The sequence below is a fragment of the Syzygium oleosum genome, unplaced genomic scaffold, assembly GCF_021117445.2.
Source record: "Syzygium oleosum isolate NSW1041296 unplaced genomic scaffold, Sole_v2.1 Sole_v2.20, whole genome shotgun sequence".
NCBI lineage: Eukaryota > Viridiplantae > Streptophyta > Magnoliopsida > Myrtales > Myrtaceae > Syzygium > Syzygium oleosum.
This window is the reverse complement of record NW_026607504.1, coordinates 6,915,452-6,940,049: the sequence shown is the minus strand read 5'-3', so window position 1 is coordinate 6,940,049 and position 24,598 is coordinate 6,915,452. Positions and strand designations below refer to the sequence as shown.

Sequence of the window (24,598 nt, the reverse complement as noted above, 5' to 3'; positions counted from 1 at the left end):
TCAAACACTCGCGTGATTATATTTTTTCGATTGGATTTTTCTTATCAGATAAAAAAAAAAGACATTTCATCATTTTCCGGTCGAGTTTTCGAGAAGGAAAAATAATAATAATAATAATAATAATAAGAAAAGTGAAGAGAAAACCGACCAGAGAGATTCCGCGAGGCCAAAAACCCTCCAACGGACTGGACACCATCGTTAACGAACGCGGAACCCCGTAATTGAATTTCAAAACGAGGGGCAATCGCGTAAAATCGAAGGGAAGGAAACCTTTTTTGCTCCAGCTTCCTTCCTTCCTTCTTCCTTCCTTGCTTTCTTCCTTTTCAGTTCCTAACAGACACACCACCGCTTCCCCGCACACTGACCGAAGGCGAAACGAACACACTCCCCCTCGCCTCTATATATAAACCTCCTCCTCCTCCTCCTCCTCCTCCGCTGCTGCTGCTCCTCCTCTTCCTGGCTCTCCTCCTTTGCCCTAGCAATGGACGAATCCGAGGTGAACCTTCCCATCTCTCTCTCTCTCTTTCTCTTTCTCTGGACCTCCGAATCGCTCCTTCTCTCCACCGCCTCCCGCAATCCCGGCCGCTCGCCGGCGGAATGTTGCGCGGTTCTCGCGTCTCCGGGCGTCGATTCTCGTGCGCGCGAGGGCCTCGATCGCGTAATTCCGTTTGGTTGTCTGTTGATGTTTTGTTTGTTTTTGTTTGTTTGTGTTTTTTTTTTCGGTTTCGCAAGAGCATGGTGGCGTTGAAGAAGGCGTACGCGGAGATCATCCTGAACACGGCGAAGGAGGCGGCGGCTCGCGTGATGGCGTCCGAGCGCAGGGCGCTCCGGGTGCAGCATGATCTGAAGGCCACCAAGGAGGAAGGCCTCCGAATGCTGCTCCGCTTGAAGCGGATGATGGATGCCAAGGTGCGTTCGAGAGCTGGCGGCCCGTGTTTTGGTTGGTTTGATGCTTGTCGGGGGGGGGGAGGGATTGTTTTTCGTTTCGGCCTCTTTTTAGGCGTGCGAACCGTTTGATCTGAAGCCTAGGTTTGTTTGCTGCTTTGTTGATGATTTATCTGATCTGATTATGATGGAGCAGCTGTGCTGAGATTGCACAATGTGCGATTTGAGAATGGCTCGGGTGGAATTGTGATTCCAAACTTGAAGATAGGAGTTCGCGAAATAATCCGTTAGTTAGTCTGCCTGATTGCATTTCCATGATAAGTTTCTGTATTTGAAGTTACCTATTGAACAGCAAAAGGGCAGCGCCTCACACATTTCCTTGCAGTTAAATGTTAAGTCCGCGTATGTAGATCAATACGCATTTGGTGATTTTCTAGTGGTGGTGATAGCATCTGCACAGTGCAAAAGTTAGGTGCTGGGTTAGTCGATCAATTTCAGCCTGTACCGATGATGGATTCAAATTGCAATTTGTCTGGGTGTGATTGATTTCGTTTTATCTCGATGTCATGATAACTTCGCTAGAAAGATGGAAAGATCTTCGACCACGCATTGCTTGCTTTATGGATGTCTCGTGGCTACTATGCGTGCATTGCTTTTCATAGTGCTCACCTGATAGACATTTTGGATCGTAGTATTCTGTTTGAAGTGCCATGGAGCAGTTTCAAAAGCTCTCCAAAAGAGAGAAGGAAATAAAAACATGGAATAGTTTCGTTAGCTTGGCATGATGAAAGCTAGGCTTAGTCTTGGGTGAACTATCCTTCAGTTGGAAAATCTGCAAGCTTGGGTCTTGTGAATTACGTCCTCTTTTGGTAATCTTGTATGAGAATGAGGAGATTTTATCATTGTTGAAATCCATCTCTCGCTTTACTCATTTTGGCATTGCATTTTAGGAAACTCCTTACTGATAGCAGTTGTCGGTTGCTAAAAGCATTTCTTCATTCAATTCATCTTTTCGAGCACATGTGACCTGGCATACTTAAATCCGTTTTGTGCTTGTCGTACTTAGAGGCGCTTATCACTAATTGTTAGTGAAATGGTAATGTCATCATCTGATTATTTGATTTAGACATTCTGAAAGTTTAATAACTTTTCTGTAGAATTAAAAGGTATATCTTATGCTTTAGTTTCTGCAAATCCAATCTTTTGTGAGATTATGTTGGTCTAAGTTCAATATGTACACTTCTTCAGGGAAATTACTTGGTTTAAGGATTAAGAGTGAAGCTGAGATTTATTCAGTATATGCCCCTATATGCTGTTTGATAACGTTCGACACTAATAGCTGTTGCTGGTTTTTGTTCTATATAGATAGCCGAAGCAGAAACAACGTCTGTGAGCCAAAGGGGAAAGATTCAAGAGCTTGAAGCGCAGCTACAGGAGGCAGAAGACAAGATCCTAGACCTCAGAGTAGAGTTGAGGAATGTGCAGGATGAATTGGAGAAGGCAAGGAAAAACCAAATAGGACAAAATCCAGAGGAACTATCATTACCTAGTAAGGATGGAACTCCAGAGAATCATGTTAACTCCTTTCAATCCATTGTACCCTATTCATCTGACTCAGAGCTCGAAATTGTGGCTCCTCTGGAGGATGTGTCCTTGGTTAACATAGCCTGGGACCGCAAGAGCTGCAATGGAAGAAAGCAGGCCCGACAATTGTTTGATTTGCCTTTGGAGGATGGTCGTGATCAAAGCCCAGATTTAGCTTCCATAATCATGGCAAGAAGAAAGGAGCCTGAGCTGTACCGGAATGGATGTACACAGAGAGTCCGTGCATTTGAAGGACACATGCTGGATCGAACTTTAGGAGCTGTAGAAACTTCCCCAGCAGTTTATGCTCTGGACTGCAAGAGAAGTAATAAAGCTTCCATGGACGAAACCCTGGAAGTGGCAGAGAAGCTACCTGGGAAAGAATTGAATAAAACTTCAAAGGTCCCAACTAGAAGAAGAAGAGGGGCACAACTTAGAAAGTACAAAGCTACTTCACAAAGACCCTCTTCTAGTAAGCTCATGAAGTGTTCTCAAACTCCAGTTCTTTCTGGCCGCAAGTCATGCTCAACAAATGACAGTGTTAAATCTGGTGAAATTGCTCATTCTGGAGTCTCTTTGAGGGCTGAAAAGGTGAAAGAGCTGAAAAATCCCTTAGGGTTGCAGGATATGTTGCAGAGTAATCGTAACTACCTTGCTGACGGTATAGTTCTCAAAGGCAAGAGAAAGAGGATAGCTAGAGGAAGGAAGTGTCTTCCTGACCAGCTCACTTCAACTACTAAACCATCTATTCTTCGTCGTTGTAAGGCTGATCAACTTGATGCCAACTTTACTTCTGCTGATGCTCGGCCAAAGGAAACTGAAAAGGGTTTATTGCCCAACTTGGATGCAGGCCTTGTTGTAGGAAACGGAGATTCTACATTGCAATCAAGAAATAACAGAATGATTGTCAGGGAAGAAGACTTTATAGATGACTCTGAGTCAGTGAAGAAGGAAATTAGTGGTGCGGAGATTCTGATGTTTCAAGATGGTAAATTAGACATCGGAATGACTGATGTGAGAGTCCTGGATTCAGAGATGAATAGTGGAGGATTTACTCAAACTAACAACTCGACGCCTCTCAAGTACACCTTCCAGAGAAAGCGCAGAAGAGAGCCCTCAAACCATACTGATGAAAATGCTGCACCCCGAAAGAGTAAAGTGAAGAAGAAAAAGGAGGATACGGAAGATGACGTTCAAGAGCCAAAAGAATCTGACGCAATGAATGAGTCGTCAAGGGACAGTCGGAGACTCGCTCAAGTAGCTCGCCAGGTGGGTCATTCTTCCTTCTGCTTAATTGCACTCTAAGATTATGAAATATATGAGAAGATATTCCAGTGACCAGGTATTAGTCATCATTGTGAATAAATCATGAGGTTTTTACTGGAAGGCAAATCATCTTCCCCTCAAATTTCAGAGATCGATTGGAATCTCCTCCTTTTAATTTTTGTAGTAACCTAGTGATCTTCAAATAGGTTACAATTAGATTTTTTAGTACATTAAAAAATCAAAAGTATCGTATACACTCCAACTCTATATACTGGGCAAGACATTGAAGTACATCTCTTTTGTCTTTCATAGCATGAAATTGAGTTAAAACGATGTAAATTGCCATTACTCTGACGTCTCAACTAGCCAAATTTTCTAAAAGGGAGGTACAACTTTAGGATGTTTATAGCACTAAAACATGATCGCTCTTCTTTCAACATAAGAAAGATAAATATAATTTGATGATTCTCTGGAAAATTTTGTGAAGAAATTAATATTTTGAGGGGCATTTGAATGCCATCCCCTTTCTACTAGAACATACAATCTGGGAGCTTGACTTTGATAACGTGGTGGTGCATTGGTGCGGCTTTTGTTTTCAACAGTCACTTAAATACAAATGAAGACTCGATGGGTAACACTTCCACAAAGTTTTTAATGTGGCCAGGAGGATACATGCTGGGGTGGGTTTAATTGCTACAAACTTGAAGATCAGGGAGTAATTGCCCCAAGCCTAAGAATAAGGGAGAAAGTATTTTATGGCACAAATATACCACATAGTGATGATGTGGTATAACCAACCAATCACCATTGCCCGCTTGCTAGAAATCCCATCCTACTTGGCCCCATGTATGCATGCATCTCACTTTTTATTGGTCATTGACATTCACCATCATCTGTCTACTATTATGTTGGTCGAATCTGATAAGGGAGCTTCCAAACAATATCCCATTGAGCTAATGTGACATTGACTGTTCAGGCTTTGTACATGTGGGAGCCTTTGTGTTTCTTGGAAGGAGGACATGGAGTTCTCTGATCCCTGTAGTTTTAAATCTGTTTTCCTTTCTTATTAGGTTACTATGACCTTGAGTATATGCACTCATTTATGTGTTCGATTGGCAGCTTATCGCTCTGTCTGGAAAGAGATGGTAGAACCATAGAAGCACTCGTTAATGACTGTTTAACCCAGGAAATGATGGAGTTTGCTGGCAGTCCAGGCAACAGCTGACCTCTATGAGGCCGCCCAGACAAAATTGAAGGACTTCAAAAGATAAGTACCGATGCCCAAGATGAGTTTATTGTTAGAGGAGCAATGGAGCAGGTCAGCACATTCACATGTGTCTGTAAATCACTTATTTACACAGCTTTAGCTAGCAACTATTGAATATTCCTTTCTATTTTTCTGTTTCGGAGCTCGGGAGTTATCGAGAGCGGATGCCTATAGCTCAGTTAAATATCCAGAGTAGGGACTATTATAGTCTCTGATTATATTATGGTAACGTATGTCTAAGTCCATTGTCATCTCTAAATAACAAAAAGGATCGACTCCATGATTTCCCTTATTGATGCTTGAAAAAAAAAAAAAAAAAAAAAGAGAAACAAGAAACAAGAAAGAACCAGCTTCATGATGCAAGGTAGGGGTGAGCAATGTTCTAGGTTCTACCTGGAACTTGATCGATGGGAACCTGTAGGTTCCAGATTCCAAGGTATGCAAGGTGAGTTACAGGTTCTAAAAATTGGAAAACTTGTTTCGATGGGTAGGGCCAAGTTCTAGGTAGGTGGAACCTGAAATCTTAAATAAGTTTTGTGTTTTTTTTTTATTTGTCTTCGCATGATTTTACGGTGTTTCATGGCGTTAGATAATAAGTTTGTAATATGGAATTACTAGTCTGAGCTTTCATTTTATGACTTGTTAATGTTTTATATTTTTCGTATCTCTAAATATAATTTGTGATCAATAAATCGTAATAGCAAGTGGTGGTCATTAAAAGCGATAATTTACTACAATTGTCTAATTAATAATATAAGTGGAATCTGGGTAGACCTTGGAACCTGTGACAGGGTAGGTTATAGGTTTCAAGGTATGTAGGGTGGGTTTCAAGTTCCAAAAAATGAAGAACATGTTCCCATGCCAAAGGTTGGTCGGTGTTGTTGCCCTTCTCGCCGCCAGGATATGTACAGTATTTGGTGAAGTTTCTTAATTCCACCACCTTGCGCTTAGGTTTTACACAATATTTATTTTTTTCCAATCGCGCCCCGCGGTATGAAAGTTTGCGGGTACCATGGTCGTCCTATCTATATGTATGAGAGAGAAAAATGAGGAGAATGCGAGATTATGCAGAGCTCAAAGAAGAAATTCCTTCTGCTTGGCCTGAAGGAGTAATATCCTCCTCCCCTTTTCAGCTCAAACAGTACAGGCCCAAAACAAGTCCATCATGCTGTATGAACCCAGCAAAGAGGTCGTTACGTTCATGGATAGAGACTTCAAGTTAAAATGCGGCGAGCTTCCGAAAACCTTACATCACACGACACGACGGTCGGTGCAACGTATCTGATCAACTATCCCCTCTTTTTGTTTTTGTGATGTTTCAATATGCGACGAAGATGGATCGCCCACATGCTTAATTGGATGAGTGACGCCACATGGTGGAAATATTGTTTCATAGAAATACTCTCCCATTCTTTAGAGTGGGGAGGATGAGGAGCTGAAAAGAGAATTAAATCCTAAAACCGCAGCACGGCAATCGCCAAGTTTCCCCCAACTAATTTCGGTCACATGGTAGAGTTCCTGTTAGTGAACTAGCTGTGTGTCATGTTCGATTCTATCAAATTCACGAGTAGTGTCACAGCAGGAGACAATTATTGATAAAAGAAGGGGCAGAGTTCGGTCGATTTTGAGTTCCTGAATGTGTCGCGGGGCTATATTTTTCTCTTTCTCTTGTTCTTTTTTTTGGACCGGCGATAAGTATCATGCGACGTGTTTAACCATGTGTTAGCATGCACTTCCTTTTGTCTCCCATTGCATGAACATGCGGCGCCAAACATCTGTTGATCCCCTGATCAAATGGAGCTAAAAATGAAAGCCAGCCTTTGTTCTTTCCTTTCGCCCTTTTTGGATAGAAGCGAGCCAAGCGGTCGTTTGGGACTACGCTGGACTCCACGTCGTCAGAGAGGCAAGACAATCTTGGAGAGGCATTCAATCATAGCCAATCAAAGTTATAACTCTCTCTCTCTCTCTCTCTCTCTCTCTCTCTCTCTCTCTCTCTCTCTCTCTCTCTCTCTCTCTACATCTTTGTCCAGAATTGTTGCCAGAATTTGACATTCGGATGTCGATGTGCCCCCAACCGCTTTACAATGACAGATACAAACTCAACTTTGTGAACAAATTGCTTATTCATCACAGTTTTGGGATTGTGTTGGTCACTAAATCAGAAGGCGAATTCCGACTTCAGACCACAGAGATGAATTGATTTCGCCCCTCGGTTTGAATATGACCACAATGTGATGAAATCTTTGAAATTGGGTAAAAACTACAAGCAAATTAAAATGTTGGAAATTGAAAATTGGCAGGGAATGAAAAGTGCCTATGGAATTTAGAGGGACGGCTTAACCGACTAAAACCAAGTAATATCAAGACAAGCAGAGTTAGGGACACTAACTAAGATTCCTACTAATTTGGTTTTACAGAGCGCTATAACAATCTATAATTGGTCATTCGAGTTTAGTAGAGACCTATTTAGCACTCACAAGAATTTGCCTCGTCACCTAATGAATAAATTCAGTAGACGAATTTTTAGTATGTCTAACATTACTATTTACGTAAACTTGGCATGAAATCGAAAATTGGAAACTAAAATACACTGCAAAAGTCGACATGAAATTTCAGCATGGTTTAGTAATGTCTTCTTTCTTTTTTCTTCTTTCTTCTTTCAAATCCTAGGGCAAGAGCGCATGAATGTCCTTTTTTTTCCTTTAATCCTCCTATTTAGATACATACTTCTTCGCTTGAATTTTTGATTGGCGGGAGGCAACCCCCCCCCCCCCCCCGGACGGGTGGGGGTTTTGGGTTTTTTGGTTTTGTGCCCCTTCTTTTTTTTTTTGGGCGGGGGGGGGGGTTGTCCCCCTTGGTTGTGGGGGGCCCCCCCCCCCCCCCCGGGGCGGGGCCGATAATATTTATAAAATAAAATATTTTGTCGTTATCCAACTCTGATCTCCCAATGCATTCCATGATCAATCACTCCCGCCTCTCAAACGTGCTCAAAACTCCTGCATACCATTTGCGAACCCTTTCGTGTCTTGGACGAGTTGACTACAAATTTCCAGAGAATGATCCGAGTAACTTGCTTCTTGTAGAACTAGTAACTCTGAATCGATCATTAATCTGCAAATAAATCCTCCATACCATTTGCGAACCCTTTAGTGTCTTGACGATTTGACTACAGATTTCAGAGAATGATCGAGTAACTTGCTTCTTGTAGAACTAGTAACTCCGAATCGATCATTAATCTGCAAATAAATCCTCTATTTGTTTAGTAACTGCTATTCGTGCAGTGGAGAAAAAAAAATTTGTGAATACTTTCAAAGAAAAGAAAGGAGTGCGAATTTAAAACAAGACGCACTTTCTATCCATTTTTTTTTTTCGTCTTCCAGGTTGCTTCTAATCATAGCATTAACATTTCACACGGGACGATTTCCGAATTTGAAACAATCTCAATAGGTACTATCTAATAAGGCCAGATTTTTGCAGTAGTCCACTAATCAGTGGTCGTACGTTCAAGCAATTCAAGTACCATCTGCCCTCTATTGAAAGGAAAATCAAAATCAAGATGGGAAGTCCACATCCGCTAGATGCTCCCCCTCTCAGCCAGCTTGGCGAAGCAACACCTGCCATCAGAGAGAGAGAGAGAGAGTTTCTGAGGCCACAATGCGAGGATGGAGAAGTGGGGGGAGGGAGGACAGGACAAGGGTTGGAATTCTTAATTGCATCGATTCAGAGCCGAGTGCGTATTGCTTTGGTCCCATCCTCAGAAGCAACCCCACCGTTTATTGCGGACGGCGAAACTTAGCTGCCAAAATAGCAATCCCCACAACCAACGACCTTCTCGTCCGGAATGTCGCGACCCTTGAAAGCTACAACACCCAATTTCATTGCACTACTACTCCCCACCAATCGCCCCCCACGGGTCCCAAATTTATCTAAATTCGAATGGGAACCCCCCCATCTCATCTGGCCACTATCTTTGTTTTTTTTCTTCTTCTTCTTCCTTTTTTTTTTCTTCTTCTTCTTCTTCTTCCTTTTTTTGTCTTTGCTCTTCATTATGTGGACCATCGAGTGCGAATGTTCCCCTTTGCATGGCGTGGCGTGGCATGGCATGGCATCAGCTGGTATATTTGTAAAAGATTGGAGGGGGCGTTGGGAACTTTGTCTTGTGTCAACTTTGGTGGGGAGTAAAGAACGAGGTTAGATGTCCGAGAGTAAATGGGTAAAACAAGTGACAACTACATGTTAATCGTTTCGATATTGCACACGTAGTGCCGAAGGACTGAAATTCCCACCCAACAAAGAAATCCGCAGGATGTAAATTCGTCCCAAGCTCGGTGTACTAATGAAAAAGTCTTCGCTTATATACGTATGTAACAGTAAAATCTGTAAAATTTTGCACTTAATATTAAACAGCGTGAAACTTGAAAAGTGCAAGTGGAAGTGTACCACCTCAAGATAAGTGGGGTTGATTAAAGACATTTCCAATCATTGTGACCACTCCTTAAGAAAAAAGATATGAAAGTTTTCGGACTCCTTTGGCAGGTGACATTTAAGATACAGGACCCCATCGTCACTCCTTGGCATTTGAGAAATATCACCGACATATAGATAAGTAAATGACCTTTGATATAGTGCGATTATTTCGCAAGAAATAAAAGATCGCAGAAATATTTCTCTAGAAACGATCGCTCGTATTGCTTAAAATAATTAATTAATGAAAAATATGTTTATTAATGAAATACACGTGTCATTCTCTCTGGTGGCCAAATGTTTAGTTGTAACTTACATAACACCTTACTCACTTAACTAAAATCACCAAAGAATATGTTCAAACTTTGTGGTTGCAACTACTGCAGAGAAGTTAAACCAAACATGTCGATGAAGATATATTCTACAGACTTATTGAGTGTTAACCAATAGTGATTTTTTTTTTACTTATGTAGTCTTAATGTTCTTTAAAACATAGGCATACTATTGGTCGCAATCGCACAGCATAGCAGGGTAATTTATGAGGGGATAGACGAAAGGGGGACCACTCAAATCGGCTTTATACAGACTTATTTCGCAAGTACTATTATAGGAATGCTAAAGGTTTCATATCTTTTCGTGCCTATTCCAGTCCTCCACCTTTCCAAGTAAATATCACCCGCTGTCAAACAACGACTTGCTAAAAAGAAGAAAAATCTTGTCACGTAAAATGAGATCTGCACGAGACGTACGTGAATGCGACCAGCAACACCTACCAGGCTTGAATTTTGGAAGCAAGTGATGACACTCCTGTGAGGCCTATATCATTTCGCTTTATCTATCACATGTTTGGAGTTGGTGCTCTTTTTTTTTTTTTTATGCTGTTCACGCTTAAAAGTTTCGCACCGAAGTTCAGCTTCCTCTCGAGTCCAGCCAGCATTTTGACTTTGTTCTGTGGTATATTCAAAACCTTCCCTCCCTTTGGGAACACCGCTTTTAGAAAAAACATATAAGCAAATCGTCTCTCTTGTTTATGGCGATTGACACAATGGGTTCTTTTCTGACAGCTAAACTTTGCGTTTCCGCGTTCAAGGTCGGCAGACAGGAAGCAGCCGCGGATGAGAGATGATTAAACAGGGTTTTCGTAGGATGAAACATGAGCATATGTAGGTAACTTTTTGCTGGTCTTGGCATGGACTGTATCCCACTGGAGAGCCATGGATGGCATCAACCGGGGATGGAGATCAGGTAAAGGGTTGCGTAAGTGGTTCCTGTGGAAGTACAAAAGAGACGACCTGTTTCGTTGGGGCGAACTTTCAGGTCTTTTTCCCTCTTCCTTCTTTCTGTTTTTCCTTGCATCTGGAAGCACAAGGGTAGGATAAGGGGAGAAGAGAAGAAAATAATTATTCTCTTTGTGTGTACAGATGACACCGACTGTGAAGATGAAGAAGACCCGTTTGAATTGTCAGCTCAGGCCATGGAGATTGATGCTTGCGTTCCAAGAAATGAACTGAGGTAAGATGATCGCATCCTTTGAAATACGGAGAAAGGACCGAGGGAGTGATCCTATTTTTCTGATTGACTTGACAATATCTCGAGGATTTTAGAATCTTTGTGGGTACGTGGAATGTGGCGGGGAGGTCACCAGTTGGGAGCTTGGCAGAGGATTTGGATGACTGGCTGAATCTTAAAGATGCAGCTGATATGTATGTCCTAGGGTAAGCAGCACTTCTAGATAAACGTTAGCGGTGTCTGTTCCAATTCGTAGTGGAGAATCATTGATTTGTCTATCTTTTTGGTGCTAGCAGATTTCAAGAGATTGTACCGCTAAAGACAAGGAACGTAATTGGAGCAGAAGACCTTAAAGAAGCAGCAAACTGGAACATGCTCATCGGAAAAGCACTGAATGAGAGATATGGATGCCCCTGGTTAACCCCGATGCTAAATCCAATCTCAGATGACCACTATCAGTATGCGGGAACTTCAGATTATGAAGGAAGGAGGAGCATTAGTGGCAGCACGATGATTTCAATGCAAGAGCATCCCACGAAGCGTGGTAAATCATACACCGGCAGCAAATATAAGCTCATGGCAAGCAAGAAAATGGTCGGGGTATTTATCAGCGTGTGGATGAGAAAGGATCTGCTGAGGAGATACTGTGTTTCTAATGTTAGAGTCTGTTCAGTGCCATGTGGAATTATGAATTATCTAGGGAACAAAGGCTCGGTTTCAGTTAGCATGTCTATAGGAGGAACTAGCTTTTGCTTCATTGCTGCACACTTGGCCTCTGGTGAGAAGAAAGGCGATGAAGGCCGAAGAAATCACCAAGTCTCGGAGATATTCAGGAGAACTTCTTTCCCTCATTCCAATAAAGATGACGGCAAAAATCATCCTCTAACTATCCTCGGACATGAGTAAGTGATTTTGCTACGAATCATCAATAAGGTTATCGAGGAGTAGAGGTGGCAATATGGGTCAGAAACCCATTTATTAACTCATTTTTAGTAGGCCCAGGTTGAATATGGATCTCTTGAAATTTTGAAAACAGGTCAAAATGGATTTCCAACATTAAAGCCAAAGGTTTATATGGGTTGAATATGGGTTTGCAAACCCATATTCAACCCATATTTGATCCATTTAAGTTATTAACAAACCCATATTCAACCCATATTTGACCCATTTAAATTATTAACTTGTAGCCTTGTAGGCTAAATAGCTTAATTGTTATTTAAAGAAAATTCTTTTTATTTTTTAAAAAATCGATTTTTTAATTCTTTTCTTTTATTTTCATTTTTTTATTTTTCATTTTTATTTTTTTTATTTTTCTATTTCCTCCTTCAGCCGGTTGCCGGCCACGGCGACTGCCGGCGACCGGCCATAGGCGAGCTTCGAGCACGCCAAAATCTGGCGAGCTTGAGCTCGAAGCTCGCCGGTCGCCGACAGCCGGCCAGAAGAAGGAAAAAGAAAAAGGAAAAAAGAAAAAGAAAAAGAAAAAATAAAAATAATTAAAATTTTCATTTTTAAAAAAGAAAATAAAGATATAAAAAAAATAAAATTTATTTTTAAAAATTATAAAAATTGTTCACTTATTTTATATTGCATTGAAGCATTTTAGCAATATAAATATTTTAAGAAATAATTTTTTTTCTAAATTGAATTTTATATTAAAGTCTTTCAGAATACAGGTTGAGTCGGGTATGGGTCGAGTATGGGTCGTTAGATTTACACTACATGAATGTGGGTCATAACGAGTTAAATGGGTCAAATATGGGTCGAACTATTTTCGACCCGACCCGACCCACCCGTTTGATACCTGTATCGAGGACAGAAGGCAGACCTTTCCTTACTTGTGGATATTCATTAGGCCAAAAGAAACTATACATTCTGAAAAAAAAAGAAAAAGAAAAAAAGAAACTATACATCTCCCCATCAAGCAAAACATTGTGGCCCGTCTTTCAGATTTCTTCACAGAAAAAAGGGAACATCTATGACTGACAAGTAATTTAGAGCATTTGCAGCAGAATGGTTCCCATGATTTTCTACATTACTACTAATTCCACTTATCTCTATCACCACACATGAACCCCCGCCAGAGAGCCCCCCCATCCTTGCTATTGACCCACTATATTCTTTTGCATTTTAATCTATACATTATCGTGTAGAATCAGAAGCTCGATAGATTCTAAAGATTAGGTTCCATTAGCAATTCCGAGCACTGTATTCTAGCAATCAGATGACTGATCATTTCTGATTGAAGAAGTCATCTTCTAAAATATCTTGGCTGAGACATCCATTTCGCACTATTGACTACAAATACAATGCTTTCATGCAGTCGAATATTCTGGTTTGGGGATCTGAACTACAGGTTGTACTTGGAGAATGATTTACCCAGGGAACTGATCAGAGCGCAGGACTGGAGGGCATTGCAACAGTTTGACCAGCTTCAGAAAGAACAAGAAGACGGAGTGTTCCAGGGCTGGAAAGAGGGGCACATAGAATTCCCACCTACGTATAAGTATTCCTCACTGAATGGTAATAGATACTCAGGAGGATTACCCAGCAGATTTAGGGAAAAGCAACGGACTCCAGCATGGTATTAATCATCTTAGTACTACTTTATTGACTCAAGTAGAAGAGTTTCTAGGGTTGCCCTTTCTCATTTATCAGCAAAGCATCTAAGAAAATATTGTCATACTAATGGTGGCAGGTGTGATAGGATCCTGTGGTATGGAAAAGGAGTGAGGCAAGTCTCCTACTTTCGCAGTGAAAGCAAATTTTCTGATCATCGGCCGGTTTCTGCTCTATTTGCCACACAGATAGAAGTAGCAAAATCCAACCCCATAGTTGCTCCACTGCCTGCCATTTTCACATCCACAGCTCCTTCAATCGAACTCCAAAGTGTAATTCTTCTATGCATCTCCATTTTTTTTATCAGAGCTTAATATTTCCCTAAATCTCATTTTCCGGAAACTTAGCATGAAAATTATTCCTGAACACGTATTTCAATTCTTTAGGAGCACATAACTAATTAAGAGTAATCGATATGTTGCCGTTGCAGGGGAAGAGTGTTCACTGTGAAAATGCCACATCTACATTGATGCCACTGATTGTCAAGGATATGGAATCATTGCCAGAAGCTACACTGAAGTTATAGATAACAAGTCATGTTGGACACAGATGACCTTCCATCAACTATGTCATCAAAAACAGCTTCTAAAAAGCTACTTGATCAGAAGTCCTCTTGGTCTTTTAAAGGTGATTTTTGTAATTTAGAAATAGAGTAGGTGATAAGCAAATTTATTCAAGAGATAAGAGATAGAAGTGATTGATAGTTGAATTAATGTAAATGATAACACGAGAACAGCATGAAAGCACAACGCAATGAAAGAATTGCGATTGGATCTTTTACCCCTCAAGCATGAATGTTATTACAATCAATGGAAATCAGTAGGAAATAAGAAATTTTGATAGTCATGCAGGCAGAACAAAATTAGCTACATAGTCAGTAGACGATATACCTCTATCTTGGCCGCAAGAAGGATCCATGAAAACTCTGTGCCAGATGAAGACCTTGAGCTTGAATGCTGAAGCCTCATCCTTATGGGAATGCAGCAAAAGCATAGTCCATTTATGATGGATGTCTAATCAAATAAAAGTAATAAACTCAATCTCGGTAATTCAAATAAAAAGAAAAGCTTACAAGCATCAGTCCACTTCATTAATCAGAAGACTGCCTTCAAGAGCCTCAATGTTGTTTTGACGACAAGAAGGACAGACACTCCTCCTTTGGAGCTCCTCAGCTAGGCCAGAATACTTCTGTTCTAACTGGGAACTCTGCTTGTTTCCGTCAAGGTAAAAGAGTTCTACTTCACTGTCTTCCCTAACATTGTCCTCTTCGATGCTTCATCTCCATGCAAAGATAAACTACTCTCGCTAAATGGCAGTTCATGACATTTACAACATAATGTGACTACATGACTTGGTTATCTGTATATGTATGGCTCCAATCTATACACAAATAAGGAAAAAGATCGTGAATTTTCTTAAATATGATGACTACTGGAGATTGGAATATGTGCTCATGCATGACGCTTAAAGCAAATGTTGTCTACTTGACAATGCATGATCTACTTTCAGGGAAGGATATCTAGTCAGGTCCTGCAAATCTCTTGTTGCCTTCGCAATTGCCTCCATTAACGGCACTTTCATTTCCAAATCAAGCGATTCTTGCTGGACCTGAAAAATAACCTATTATTCAGTTGTTTCTCAACATTCTCAGTCCACCAACTTCAGTTTCAGGATTTCCCACCACACGCAAGCAGACATAAGTGTTTGAGGTATCAATTATTGTGCTAGCACATCCAAATGCAGTGGACCGTATTCACCTGCTTTTGCATATTCTGCTCTACTTGAAACATCTCTTCTTCCTTAGTCAGTTCAGTTATCACATGAGCCAGTTTATCCTCAAGAGTTCTGTCAGCTATCCCACGAACATCCTCCTTCACAGATAGGCAGCTATCTTCTGAAAAGAAGTTGATCCTCAATATTACAGGAGCCATATAATTGCGGGCGAAATGACCTCCATACCGTGTTTTAGTATATTGTACTTCTAGTCTCAGATAATGAGGACGATTAGCATTGAAAGACTTTGCACGAACCAGAAATGAAAAACAGCCTTCCTTTTATTTTTCTTTTTTTGCCCTTTTTTATTTACTTTACCATGCTGAGGGCACAGAAAGACTTCTTTCCTCCATGATTGATACACATTAAGAAAATAAATGTGAGACAACACTAACTAAACAACATAAAATAACAATACATGATGGCATGAGTACACAAGATTTTACAATAACCATTTAAAAAATCCATTCCTGCGAATGGAAAAAATATTTGAAAATTGCAAAGGAAGAAAGAGAAAAGCATGCGGAACTGGGAATTCTAGTGATAAAAGATTTGGAGTCAAGGCAATACCGGATGAATTTCCGATGATATCCTCTTTACCAACATCTCTGAATGCCGTCTTTTGGAAATTCCTGCTTCGCCGAGTAAACAAACCAACAAATAGTTTAGAGACTTCAAGGACTTGATGTGAGATGGCGGAAGCAAACCGGTATGATATGCTCAATGAGACAGACCTTATTTCGGCATTCATCTCATACATCTTGTCGATAAACTCGTCTCTGGACTCACAATAACACGCAGCAATAAGACTCGATCAAAAGTAAGTGAATCAACAACAGAGAAAACGCATTCGTACCTAGATTCCCTGTCTTTTCTCTTTGTACAGCCAAGAGCCAAAGCATGAACAACAATTCACCACTTTCAAAATCTATTTCGGCACGGTAAAATCGATAATTAGGAATAGCTAATGGTCACCTTCAGATCCTGTAGATCCGACCGAACAGCAGATATCCCCTCCTGAATGGTGGAAATCCTAGCCTAGAAACAATCCGGTAGTAAAAAAACAAATCGAGACGTAATTGCGAACGTGACAGAGAAGGAACTGGATGTAATTAACAGCAGTCAATGCAGAACCTCGAGAGTCTGAATAGCAGATTCGTTTACAGCCAATTCCACTTCGTAGCCTTTCAGCTCTTGCTCGGCAGTCTCCCTACAGAGTTTCGCATCTTCGAGTTCCGCGTTGACCGCATCCAGTGCCGACCGCAGCTCCTCGATTTGCTTCCTGAGACCAGCTACTCTTCGCTCTGCGCATCTCAACACGGACAAACACTTAAACACTCGCGTGACCGTAGTTGACCCATGACCGTAGACACAATGCCGAAACCCTAAGCATTCGGCTAAATATGCTCGTTCCTCTCGCGGAATTTCAAAAGCAACCGAATCAAAAATCAAATCGAGCTCAAAACTTCAATCGACTCATCCCATCGCGACAAGACGAACCAAAACGAGAACGGAGCAGTCCTGCGTCGCCTGCTGCAACCGGTACTGAAACCACGCCTAGCTCAGCAACAGCTAAATAAGCTCGTTCCTCTCACGAGTTTAAAAGCAATCAAATCAAAATCAAATCGAGCTCAAAACTTCGATAGACTCGTTCGCGACAAGACAAAAAAAAAAAAACCGAGAACGGAGCAATCCTGCGTCGCCTGCTGCAACCGGTACTGAAACCACGCCTAGCTCAGCGACAGCTAAATAAGCTCGTTCCTCTCACGAGTTTTGAAGCAATCAAATCGAAATCAAATCGAGCTCAAAACTTCGATCGACTCGTCCCGTCGCGACAAGACGAAGTAGCAACGAGAACAACGGAGCAATCCCGCGCGTCGCCTGCCGCAGCCGGTGCTGCAGCCACGCCTAGCTCAGCATCTCGGGATCCTACATCGCTGATTCCCACCGACGCTTCCGGCGTCGCCCCTCCCGAAAATGCTCTCGTTCCCCGTTCGAACGCGGCCGAGGAAGGAGTCGCGACGAAGAAGATGAGATAGAGAGAGGAAGGAGAGCGACGAAGAAGATGAGATAGAGAGAGAGAGAGAGAGAAGATTACCTCCTTGTGATTTCTCGGAGGCGACGTCGCGTATCAGAGTCAGGAGCTGCTTCTGCGCATCGCTACCTGCCATCGCCGCTCCCCTCTCTCTCTCTCTCTCTCTCTCTCTCTCTCTCTCTCTCTCTCTCTCTCTCTTCTGCTTTTTTCGCGCCTCTTTTTGAGAAATGACAGAGCGACGGATGACGATGGAAATTTTTGACTTTATATATAGCCCAAGCCCACGGGAGAAATTAACCAAGGGCCCAAGCCCACGCGAGGCACGATGAGCAAATACGGCACGCCGTTTCGTGAAACGAAAAACGTTATTTCCCCGGCGCCGTTTTTCATTTTTGCAAACGAGAATTGGAAACCGCGGACCGGACCGGCCTTCGTTTATATGCGTTCGTACGGCATTTTTTTTTAGTGGATCCGGTTTGTGTTGATAAATTACTATATGTCCAACGCGATAATGATTAGAGCTGATAGCCAGATGCCGATATGATGGGGAGTATGAATCATTCACCAATCGTGCCATGATGCTTTACATAACTCTAGAGTATTTTGTGCAAGAAATACGGTTGTTTGAGAATGACGTAAAGGAGAAACTATCAATTAGACGTAAAATATCCGTACTTTTTTTTTTTACGGAAAATATTTAAGGTATGTCTCTTCACGTTTTTTTTTTTGGTTAGATGGTGGTGGTGGATGCCCCTAGAATTGGTCCCTATCGCCCCTAGAATCGTGAATTCGAATCGAATGTACAAGCGACATGCGACCGTGAAGTGATGCGACGATAACTTTGCCGCATCCAATTACCCACCAATGTCTGAAACGGGCACCGGGACACCAATTACCCACCACGCCCATAAAAACCAGGGACTTGTAGGATAGAATCAGAGACGAGGGTCGCAGGATGTTCGCTATATACATTGTACGACATTTCTTAGCGTATCCGAATTATGTTAATAAATAATCATATGTCCGGCACAACATTAATCAGAGCTAGTAGCCAAATGCCGATACGATCGAGAGTTCGAGTCACTTGTTAGTTATGCCGTGATATTTTAGATGACGCTAGGGTACTTTGCGCGGGAAATACAGTTGCTTGAGAATGACATAAAGGAGAAATTATCAAGTAGATATGAGGTATTTATAGAGTTATTGCGCCCCTAAGCTAGCTACATTGCCTGTTGCTTTCCCTTTTGTTTTAATTTTTTCCTTCTTATGGGTGCCCCTTTATCGCCTAAAAAACAGGGAATCCAAGAATTTGTCTCCTTGATTTTATCCTAAGGGTGCAAAAACCACATTTTCACGTCGCTTTTGCTTCACGCCTAAGGCGACGAAAGTAAGTGCCGTCGCCGTTGACCGCGATTTCGAGGCGACAAAGTATTCAACCTGTCACCCCGATAGACGATCATTCCCCCCGCCGCCGCTATACGCCATCAGCCGACAGAATCGAATTCCTTTTTGCTATCGGTCGGACCGGCGATGAAAATTCTCGCGGTACATGCGAGCCGCGGGACGAAAAGGGGACATGTATCTTGGAAGGGGGAATAAAGTACCAAGGAGAAGAAGCCAAACTTAAGAAGTCGAAGTCGTGATGGAATTGGAAGGAGAGAGTGGGATCGTTTGTGGTGCGCCAAAAGAACGTGGTCCATTGGGTTGGGTTCGCTTCGCGAGTGTTGGAAAGCGAAAAGAGATGCATTCCCTCTATAGCTTTATAAAAGGAGTCATTGGAACTTCAACTTCAGACAAAAGCTCGCCCCACATCAACCATATCCTCACGTATCTCGATTCCCTCCGACAGCACATTGTCCAAAACAAACAGTAGGTTTTCGTTGTCACGTAACCCCATGGAATCTTGGACTAGAAGATAATATTATTTATTCGGGGCGCATGGGATTTGTCGATTACGGCCATTGGTGTGGAGCCGTTGGTCGCGTGGGTCTCGCACCGTCAGCGATTGCGATCGGTTCGGGTCCCTGAACTTGTCGGTACGGATTCGGAATTGTTGTGGCGTGGTCTATACTCCTTATCGACAGTAAGGCACGGGGGCCGCCAAAGGGTTTTATAGTCTGGACCCATATTTCATTGGTAGTTTAGGCTTGGACTCGTGAATAGCTATCGCCTATATATAATCTATTTCTTTGTAATTGAGAGTTGTAACAAAGACGTGGAATTTGCTAATTATAGTAGAATCCTCTGCTGGGTGTAACCCTAATTTAAAAAGCGAACCCAGATGAAATATCGTGTCTCGATTTTTCTTTTTTCCCGTCTTTACTCTCTGTTTCGTTGTGTTTGTGCGCCTAGTCCTAACATGAATAAGTCCAGCGGACCGATCGTGGGTCTCGCTTCCGTCCCTAGGCATATTCTGTGGCTGGGAGTATTTCCCTCAAAGTACTGCTGTGGACCTACTCCCACTTGCTCGGTGTTTGGCGGGCCCAGATTGAGCTAAAAATGGCAAGATGGGCCTATCGACGTCACGGATGGCGCTGCGAAATCGGGGGAGGCTTGGTGGACCTGCGCTTTCTTCTTTCGCTTTTATGACCCAAGACATTGAAGAAACAAATGGGAAAACTCAAAACTGTCTCCATCACATCAGCATCGAGCTTTGAGTGCCAAGATGTCCCACTCAAATCTCACTGTAGTTTTACCAGTGTGTTAGGATCGCATCCCGAATATCGGGTGGGGGCGGGAGAGATGCGGTTGAGTGATTCGTGATTCAACATTCGTTGGTCGAAACTTTGTGCGATCACTTAGAGTACTCGCTTTTGTGGTTAGGGTCACATGAAATAGATCGGGTCGTTATAGATGATATTAAGCAGCTTCCCTTCCATTAGATGCGTGGTTGTGGAACCCATACTCAAATCGACAAGGGCAGGGAGCGACGGTGGTTGTAAAAAGGACTCGAACGAGATGCGGCTCCTAGCAAATTTTTAAGACGTTGGAGGATAGAAAAAAAAAAAAAAATAGAGCGACATATCAAATAGGGAAGTATCGCCGGGTGGTAGTGGTACACCCCATTTAGTAATTCAAAGTCTAAACCATCATCGGATGAATATCGCCTTCTCTAACTACTCAGCACACTCTTTTTGGTCGTTTGGCTGTTGTGGATTGAGTCGATTTATCAGTTATTTAATTGGCGAGCTTGTGACATCTCAAATCTCACATCGGATGGGAAATGCCTTGTTTAGTTATTCACGAGTCTAACACTCACTCCATAAAAGGTCATTACCTTGTGGAATTAGTTAGAGTACTCCTTTTGGCGGCTCTGCTCTCGTGGACTTAGTCAGGTTATTACAAAATGGTATTAGAGTAGAAGCCCCTCCAATAGGAGTATAGTTCATGGACAGACTAGACCATACTTGATCCAATGAGGGTGAAGAATGACCGTCGTGGTGAAAGGGCTTGGACAATGTGCAACTCCTAGCGGGCTTCTGGAATAGCGGAGGGAGCATGGATAGATAGGGTCATCGACTAGTACTGACGTGAAAATCAATCCTTCGAGAAGGGAGTCGTGACATTCCTTATCTCACATCAGATAAGAAAGACCTTGTCAAGTAATTCACGAATCAACGCCCATCCCCAAACAATCACCATACCGTGCGGTTACTCAGAATAGCTCTTTCGACGGCTTGGTCTACTACGTGGAACGCATCCGATCGTTACGATTACCAAGCGGAGGATCTCTTAGAAACAAAACCAATGTGCAAAAGAAGCTGCCCAAAATCTTAATCAATCCGAACAATCAGCCCAATCATCTTCGGACAGGATTAAGTCCATCGACAGGGCTCCAAATAGGGGAGATGGGGGCACGGGAATTGCGTCTTCTAATCAGTTTTCAAAATCGGTACGAAAGCCACATCATAATGCAATTCGTAATGATTGCCCGAGACTAAATTTTAACGACAAGCTATGCAGCAGAATCACAGAGTAGGATCACATTAATCTTCTGAATCGAGTCCCTCATCAGCCCACAGATGATGGATCTTTTCGTGTCCCCCTAATCTTCTCGTGATCTTCTCGTGTTCCCTACGTGGTGCGATCGAACACAAGGCACCCAAATTGCTCTTGCAGCAATCGAACTCGAAGACTCGACGAGGTCATCGTTCTTGCCCGTAAACGAGTTACCTACCCCCCACGCAACTAACAGGAGAATAGAAATCAAGATGGGTTTTTATTCTCTTGTCCCTCTAATGCAAAGATGAAGGGGATGGACACAAGTTTCTCCAGCATCAGTTGGATGTGGGGGACTTTTTCGGGCACACTCGGATAATCGATGGAAAAAGATCGATCGGCGATCGCGCCATGTCGTCGCCCCCCGCGTTAGTGCGCGGCAGCTCGTCGAAGCATGTCGCGCACCGACCGTTAGAGCCCCCGTCTTCCCTGTCTCCGTGTCGTTCGAGGTTTCCGAGGCTCGACCCCCCAATCACAAGTGCGTGTGCGAGCAGCGAGTCGTCGCGGATCGCGGCACGGTGCGTCATGCGGGTGCTCGCGAAATGTATTATTCTCGTGCGCGCGCAAGGGATCGGGTAAAAGCGTGCGCCGAGAGAGAGAGAGAGAGAGAAGGTTGGGGGGGATCTCGCGGGGAGCCCGCCTCGAAGAATTTCTCGAAAGACAACACGTGGCCGGGGTTGGCACGAAAACGAAGTGATGCAACAATCGCGGCACGAACAAGAGCTTCGCATCTCGATTGAAAAGACCCGACATATGGAAGCGGGGGGGGGACACACTCGGAGAATTGCACGATGTGATTCGCGTTCATCATATGAGTTTTGTCCCGCTGCATATCCTGCGCTAATGGGAGCGACTGTGGAGAGGGAGAAAGGAACAGGGACGGACATGGTTCCTCGGAGCACTCGAATGCTCCGCAACTTCCTGTCCGTTCTTTGGCTCCGCGAGGGAGAAGAAAGTAAAAAAACAGAGTGAATCTCCCAATGAAATCAGCACTACTTTGAAAGCGTGATCTTTGGGATTCGATCGTCCCTTTTTTATTTGATGGGGGCGGGCAAGAGAGAGGTGGGAGCTAATGTCCCGGTCGCTACGGTGACATTGGGAAAGATTTACTGGGTGCGTGCTCGATATATTCATCCGAATCATCGAATTTGATGGGCTTCGTGAGTAAGATATGCGAATCCCCAACATGGTTCACCTGGTGAGCCGCGCTCGTTTTCCTAAGATTTATCTTATTCGTCGATTCGGTGAATCTCGTGTATCGAATAGCCGAATAAGCAAAAATTCTCCACCGGATTAAATGGTTCAGATACAATTATGCGAAATGGGCTTATTGAGATGCTAGGAGGCTTCTCTGGTCTTCCTAACAACTAGGGGTGTCAACGGTTCGATCCGGTCGGATTTTCAGGAAAACCGAGCCACTTGGGTGTGTATTGGCTTTGAATCAAAGACCCGGTTCGGCTTGGTTCGGTTTTTCGGTTTTCTTTTTGGTAATATTAAAAAGAGGTTCAGTGAAAAAGGAGATAGATTGTGTAAATTGCAATATTAAAAAGACCGACGATTTTTAATTTGGATTGGTCAACCGAACCGAATCGAAACTATCCGAACCGGAATATAAAACAAAAAAAAAACGGTTGTTTTTCATTATCCGAACCGAAACCCAACTGAAAATGCACGAAATTTCGGTTCGGTTCCGAATTCAGTTTGATTATCCGGTTCGGTACTGACAACGAAAATCCATTATGACAAACCATCGACGCCCAAACCGCAATTCGATCAACAAATATCCATCGCCGACAGTTTCTGCTAGTACAGATTCGTGAATCGTTCAAAACTTTCCGGTTCCAGGATCGCGACATATCGCATCGTTCGATCGTCCCGGTGCGCCAACGCGTCATCGAGCGAGACTTCATGGAAGGCGATGTGGATTGAGCTTCAAATCACCAACTAATGCACAGTGAACTACTGTGCAGCTCAGTGGACAGCAAGCGAGCTTTGTACTGAACTCTCCCTGTCTGCGTGTCTCGGTGCTTCTCCGATCACATTTCCTTCCCCCCCCCCCCCTGCTGGGAGTAGGACAAGGTTGATTGAACCCCCCCCACCTCGAGCTGTCTGAAGTGGTACCGGTTTAGAGGTGGTTCTAATCATTGATGCTCTTGCATTTAGTCAAACGATCCACGAGTGTTCTATGCGTTTCGTGTGTCGTGTGATTGATGGGTTGGTATTATTGTCACGTGGAATAACGAGAAGTTGGGGCTCTTGGAGTTGAGATAAAAACTACGACGCAAGCTGTGTTAGCTAAGGGGGTAGACTTGGAGCTCTTCGCCGTGCCCGCCGGGGGCCGGCGACGGGGAGGCCGTCCAGCTCGACCGTCTCGATTAAAAACCTCAGGCCGAGTCTCGCAGCACGTTCCGTTTTTTGGGTGATTACAGTACTTTTCTTGGGTAAAATCGGGAGGGACTGGAGGTTCGGCTATTATTTTTTTCCGTGACATCCTCCCACGGCGTGCTTTTTTGCCTGCCGGACAATTCTGCTATTTCGTAAAAAAGAAAAAAATGGATTTTTAATCATAGATTTATGAAGTAGTTGGCAAGTGTCCAAAAACTATTGGTAAAAAGCGCTTAGCGAGTCGCTTCAATTCCTCATAACTTGTTGGTAACTTATCGACACTTTTATGAGGTGTATAAACGAGGCAACTTTCAGCGAACAATCAACTTGTGTGCATGGTTTACTTAGGTGTCGTATTGACAGTTAAAGATATTATTTAGGTGGTGAATATGGATCCTATCGATTTGAGGTGGAAACGTCGAATGAATTTACCATTTGAGTGACAATAATGACAATATATCCAATAATAAAAGAATCAATGTAATTAATTTTTCCCCGAAAATGAATTAATACAAAATGTATTGCCAAAAACCTTGTATTTTGAGCTATGCTTTTGATTCCATATATATAGAGAGTATACTCAACAGGCTTGATTTTTATTTCACAAATGATAGGAAAATTACAAAAAAGGTTATAAATCTATTGTATTTGTGTCAATTGAGTCCTAAACTTTCAATTTGACCAATTTAGTTCTAAAACTTTTGATAATTTGCCAATGTAATCCTTCTAATTAATTTTGACTGAAAACTATTGAAGTGAAGCCCACCGTCTGGCAACCAAAAAAAAAAAAAAGCCAGCCGTCCTACAAAGTATGA

The 24,598-nt window shown here is 42.7% G+C and overlaps 3 protein-coding genes across 7 annotated transcripts; 2 read left to right on the top strand and 1 right to left on the bottom strand.

Moving 5' to 3' along the window:
- The first annotated feature begins 342 nt into the window (after window positions 1-342).
- On the top strand, window positions 343-5,231 carry LOC115670278 (uncharacterized). The gene is made up of 4 exons (XM_030591514.2): window positions 343-496; window positions 733-909; window positions 2,251-3,738; window positions 4,855-5,231. Exons 1-4 carry the CDS (start codon window positions 482-484, stop codon window positions 4,882-4,884), a joined length of 1,710 nt encoding a protein of 569 aa, XP_030447374.2. The 5' UTR covers window positions 343-481; the 3' UTR covers window positions 4,885-5,231.
- Window positions 5,232-10,283: 5,052 nt separating this feature from the next.
- LOC115670280 (type IV inositol polyphosphate 5-phosphatase 6-like) lies at window positions 10,284-14,379 on the top strand. The gene is made up of 8 exons (XM_056320201.1): window positions 10,284-10,420; window positions 10,531-10,783; window positions 10,888-10,978; window positions 11,071-11,181; window positions 11,272-11,877; window positions 13,296-13,556; window positions 13,671-13,863; window positions 14,022-14,379. The coding sequence occupies exons 2-8, from the start codon at window positions 10,681-10,683 to the stop codon at window positions 14,115-14,117; spliced, it is 1,461 nt and encodes a 486-aa protein (XP_056176176.1). The 5' UTR covers window positions 10,284-10,420; window positions 10,531-10,680; the 3' UTR covers window positions 14,118-14,379.
- Window positions 14,346-17,592, bottom strand: LOC115670281 (uncharacterized). 5 transcript variants are annotated; one of them, XM_056320203.1, is made up of 10 exons: window positions 17,463-17,592; window positions 16,499-16,668; window positions 16,340-16,402; window positions 16,221-16,240; window positions 16,099-16,143; window positions 15,935-15,996; window positions 15,349-15,485; window positions 15,111-15,199; window positions 14,664-14,801; window positions 14,346-14,560 (listed from the first exon to the last, which is right to left on the bottom strand). In XM_056320203.1, exons 1-9 carry the CDS (start codon window positions 17,533-17,535, stop codon window positions 14,669-14,671), a joined length of 792 nt encoding a protein of 263 aa, XP_056176178.1. In that variant the 5' UTR covers window positions 17,536-17,592; the 3' UTR covers window positions 14,346-14,560; window positions 14,664-14,668. The 5 variants fall into 5 exon arrangements, with proteins under 5 accessions (XP_056176178.1, XP_056176177.1, XP_056176179.1 ...); XM_056320202.1 differs by having other exon boundaries at window positions 14,346-14,801; XM_056320204.1 differs by having other exon boundaries at window positions 14,346-14,801; window positions 15,349-15,482.
- Window positions 17,593-24,598: the final 7,006 nt, after the last annotated feature.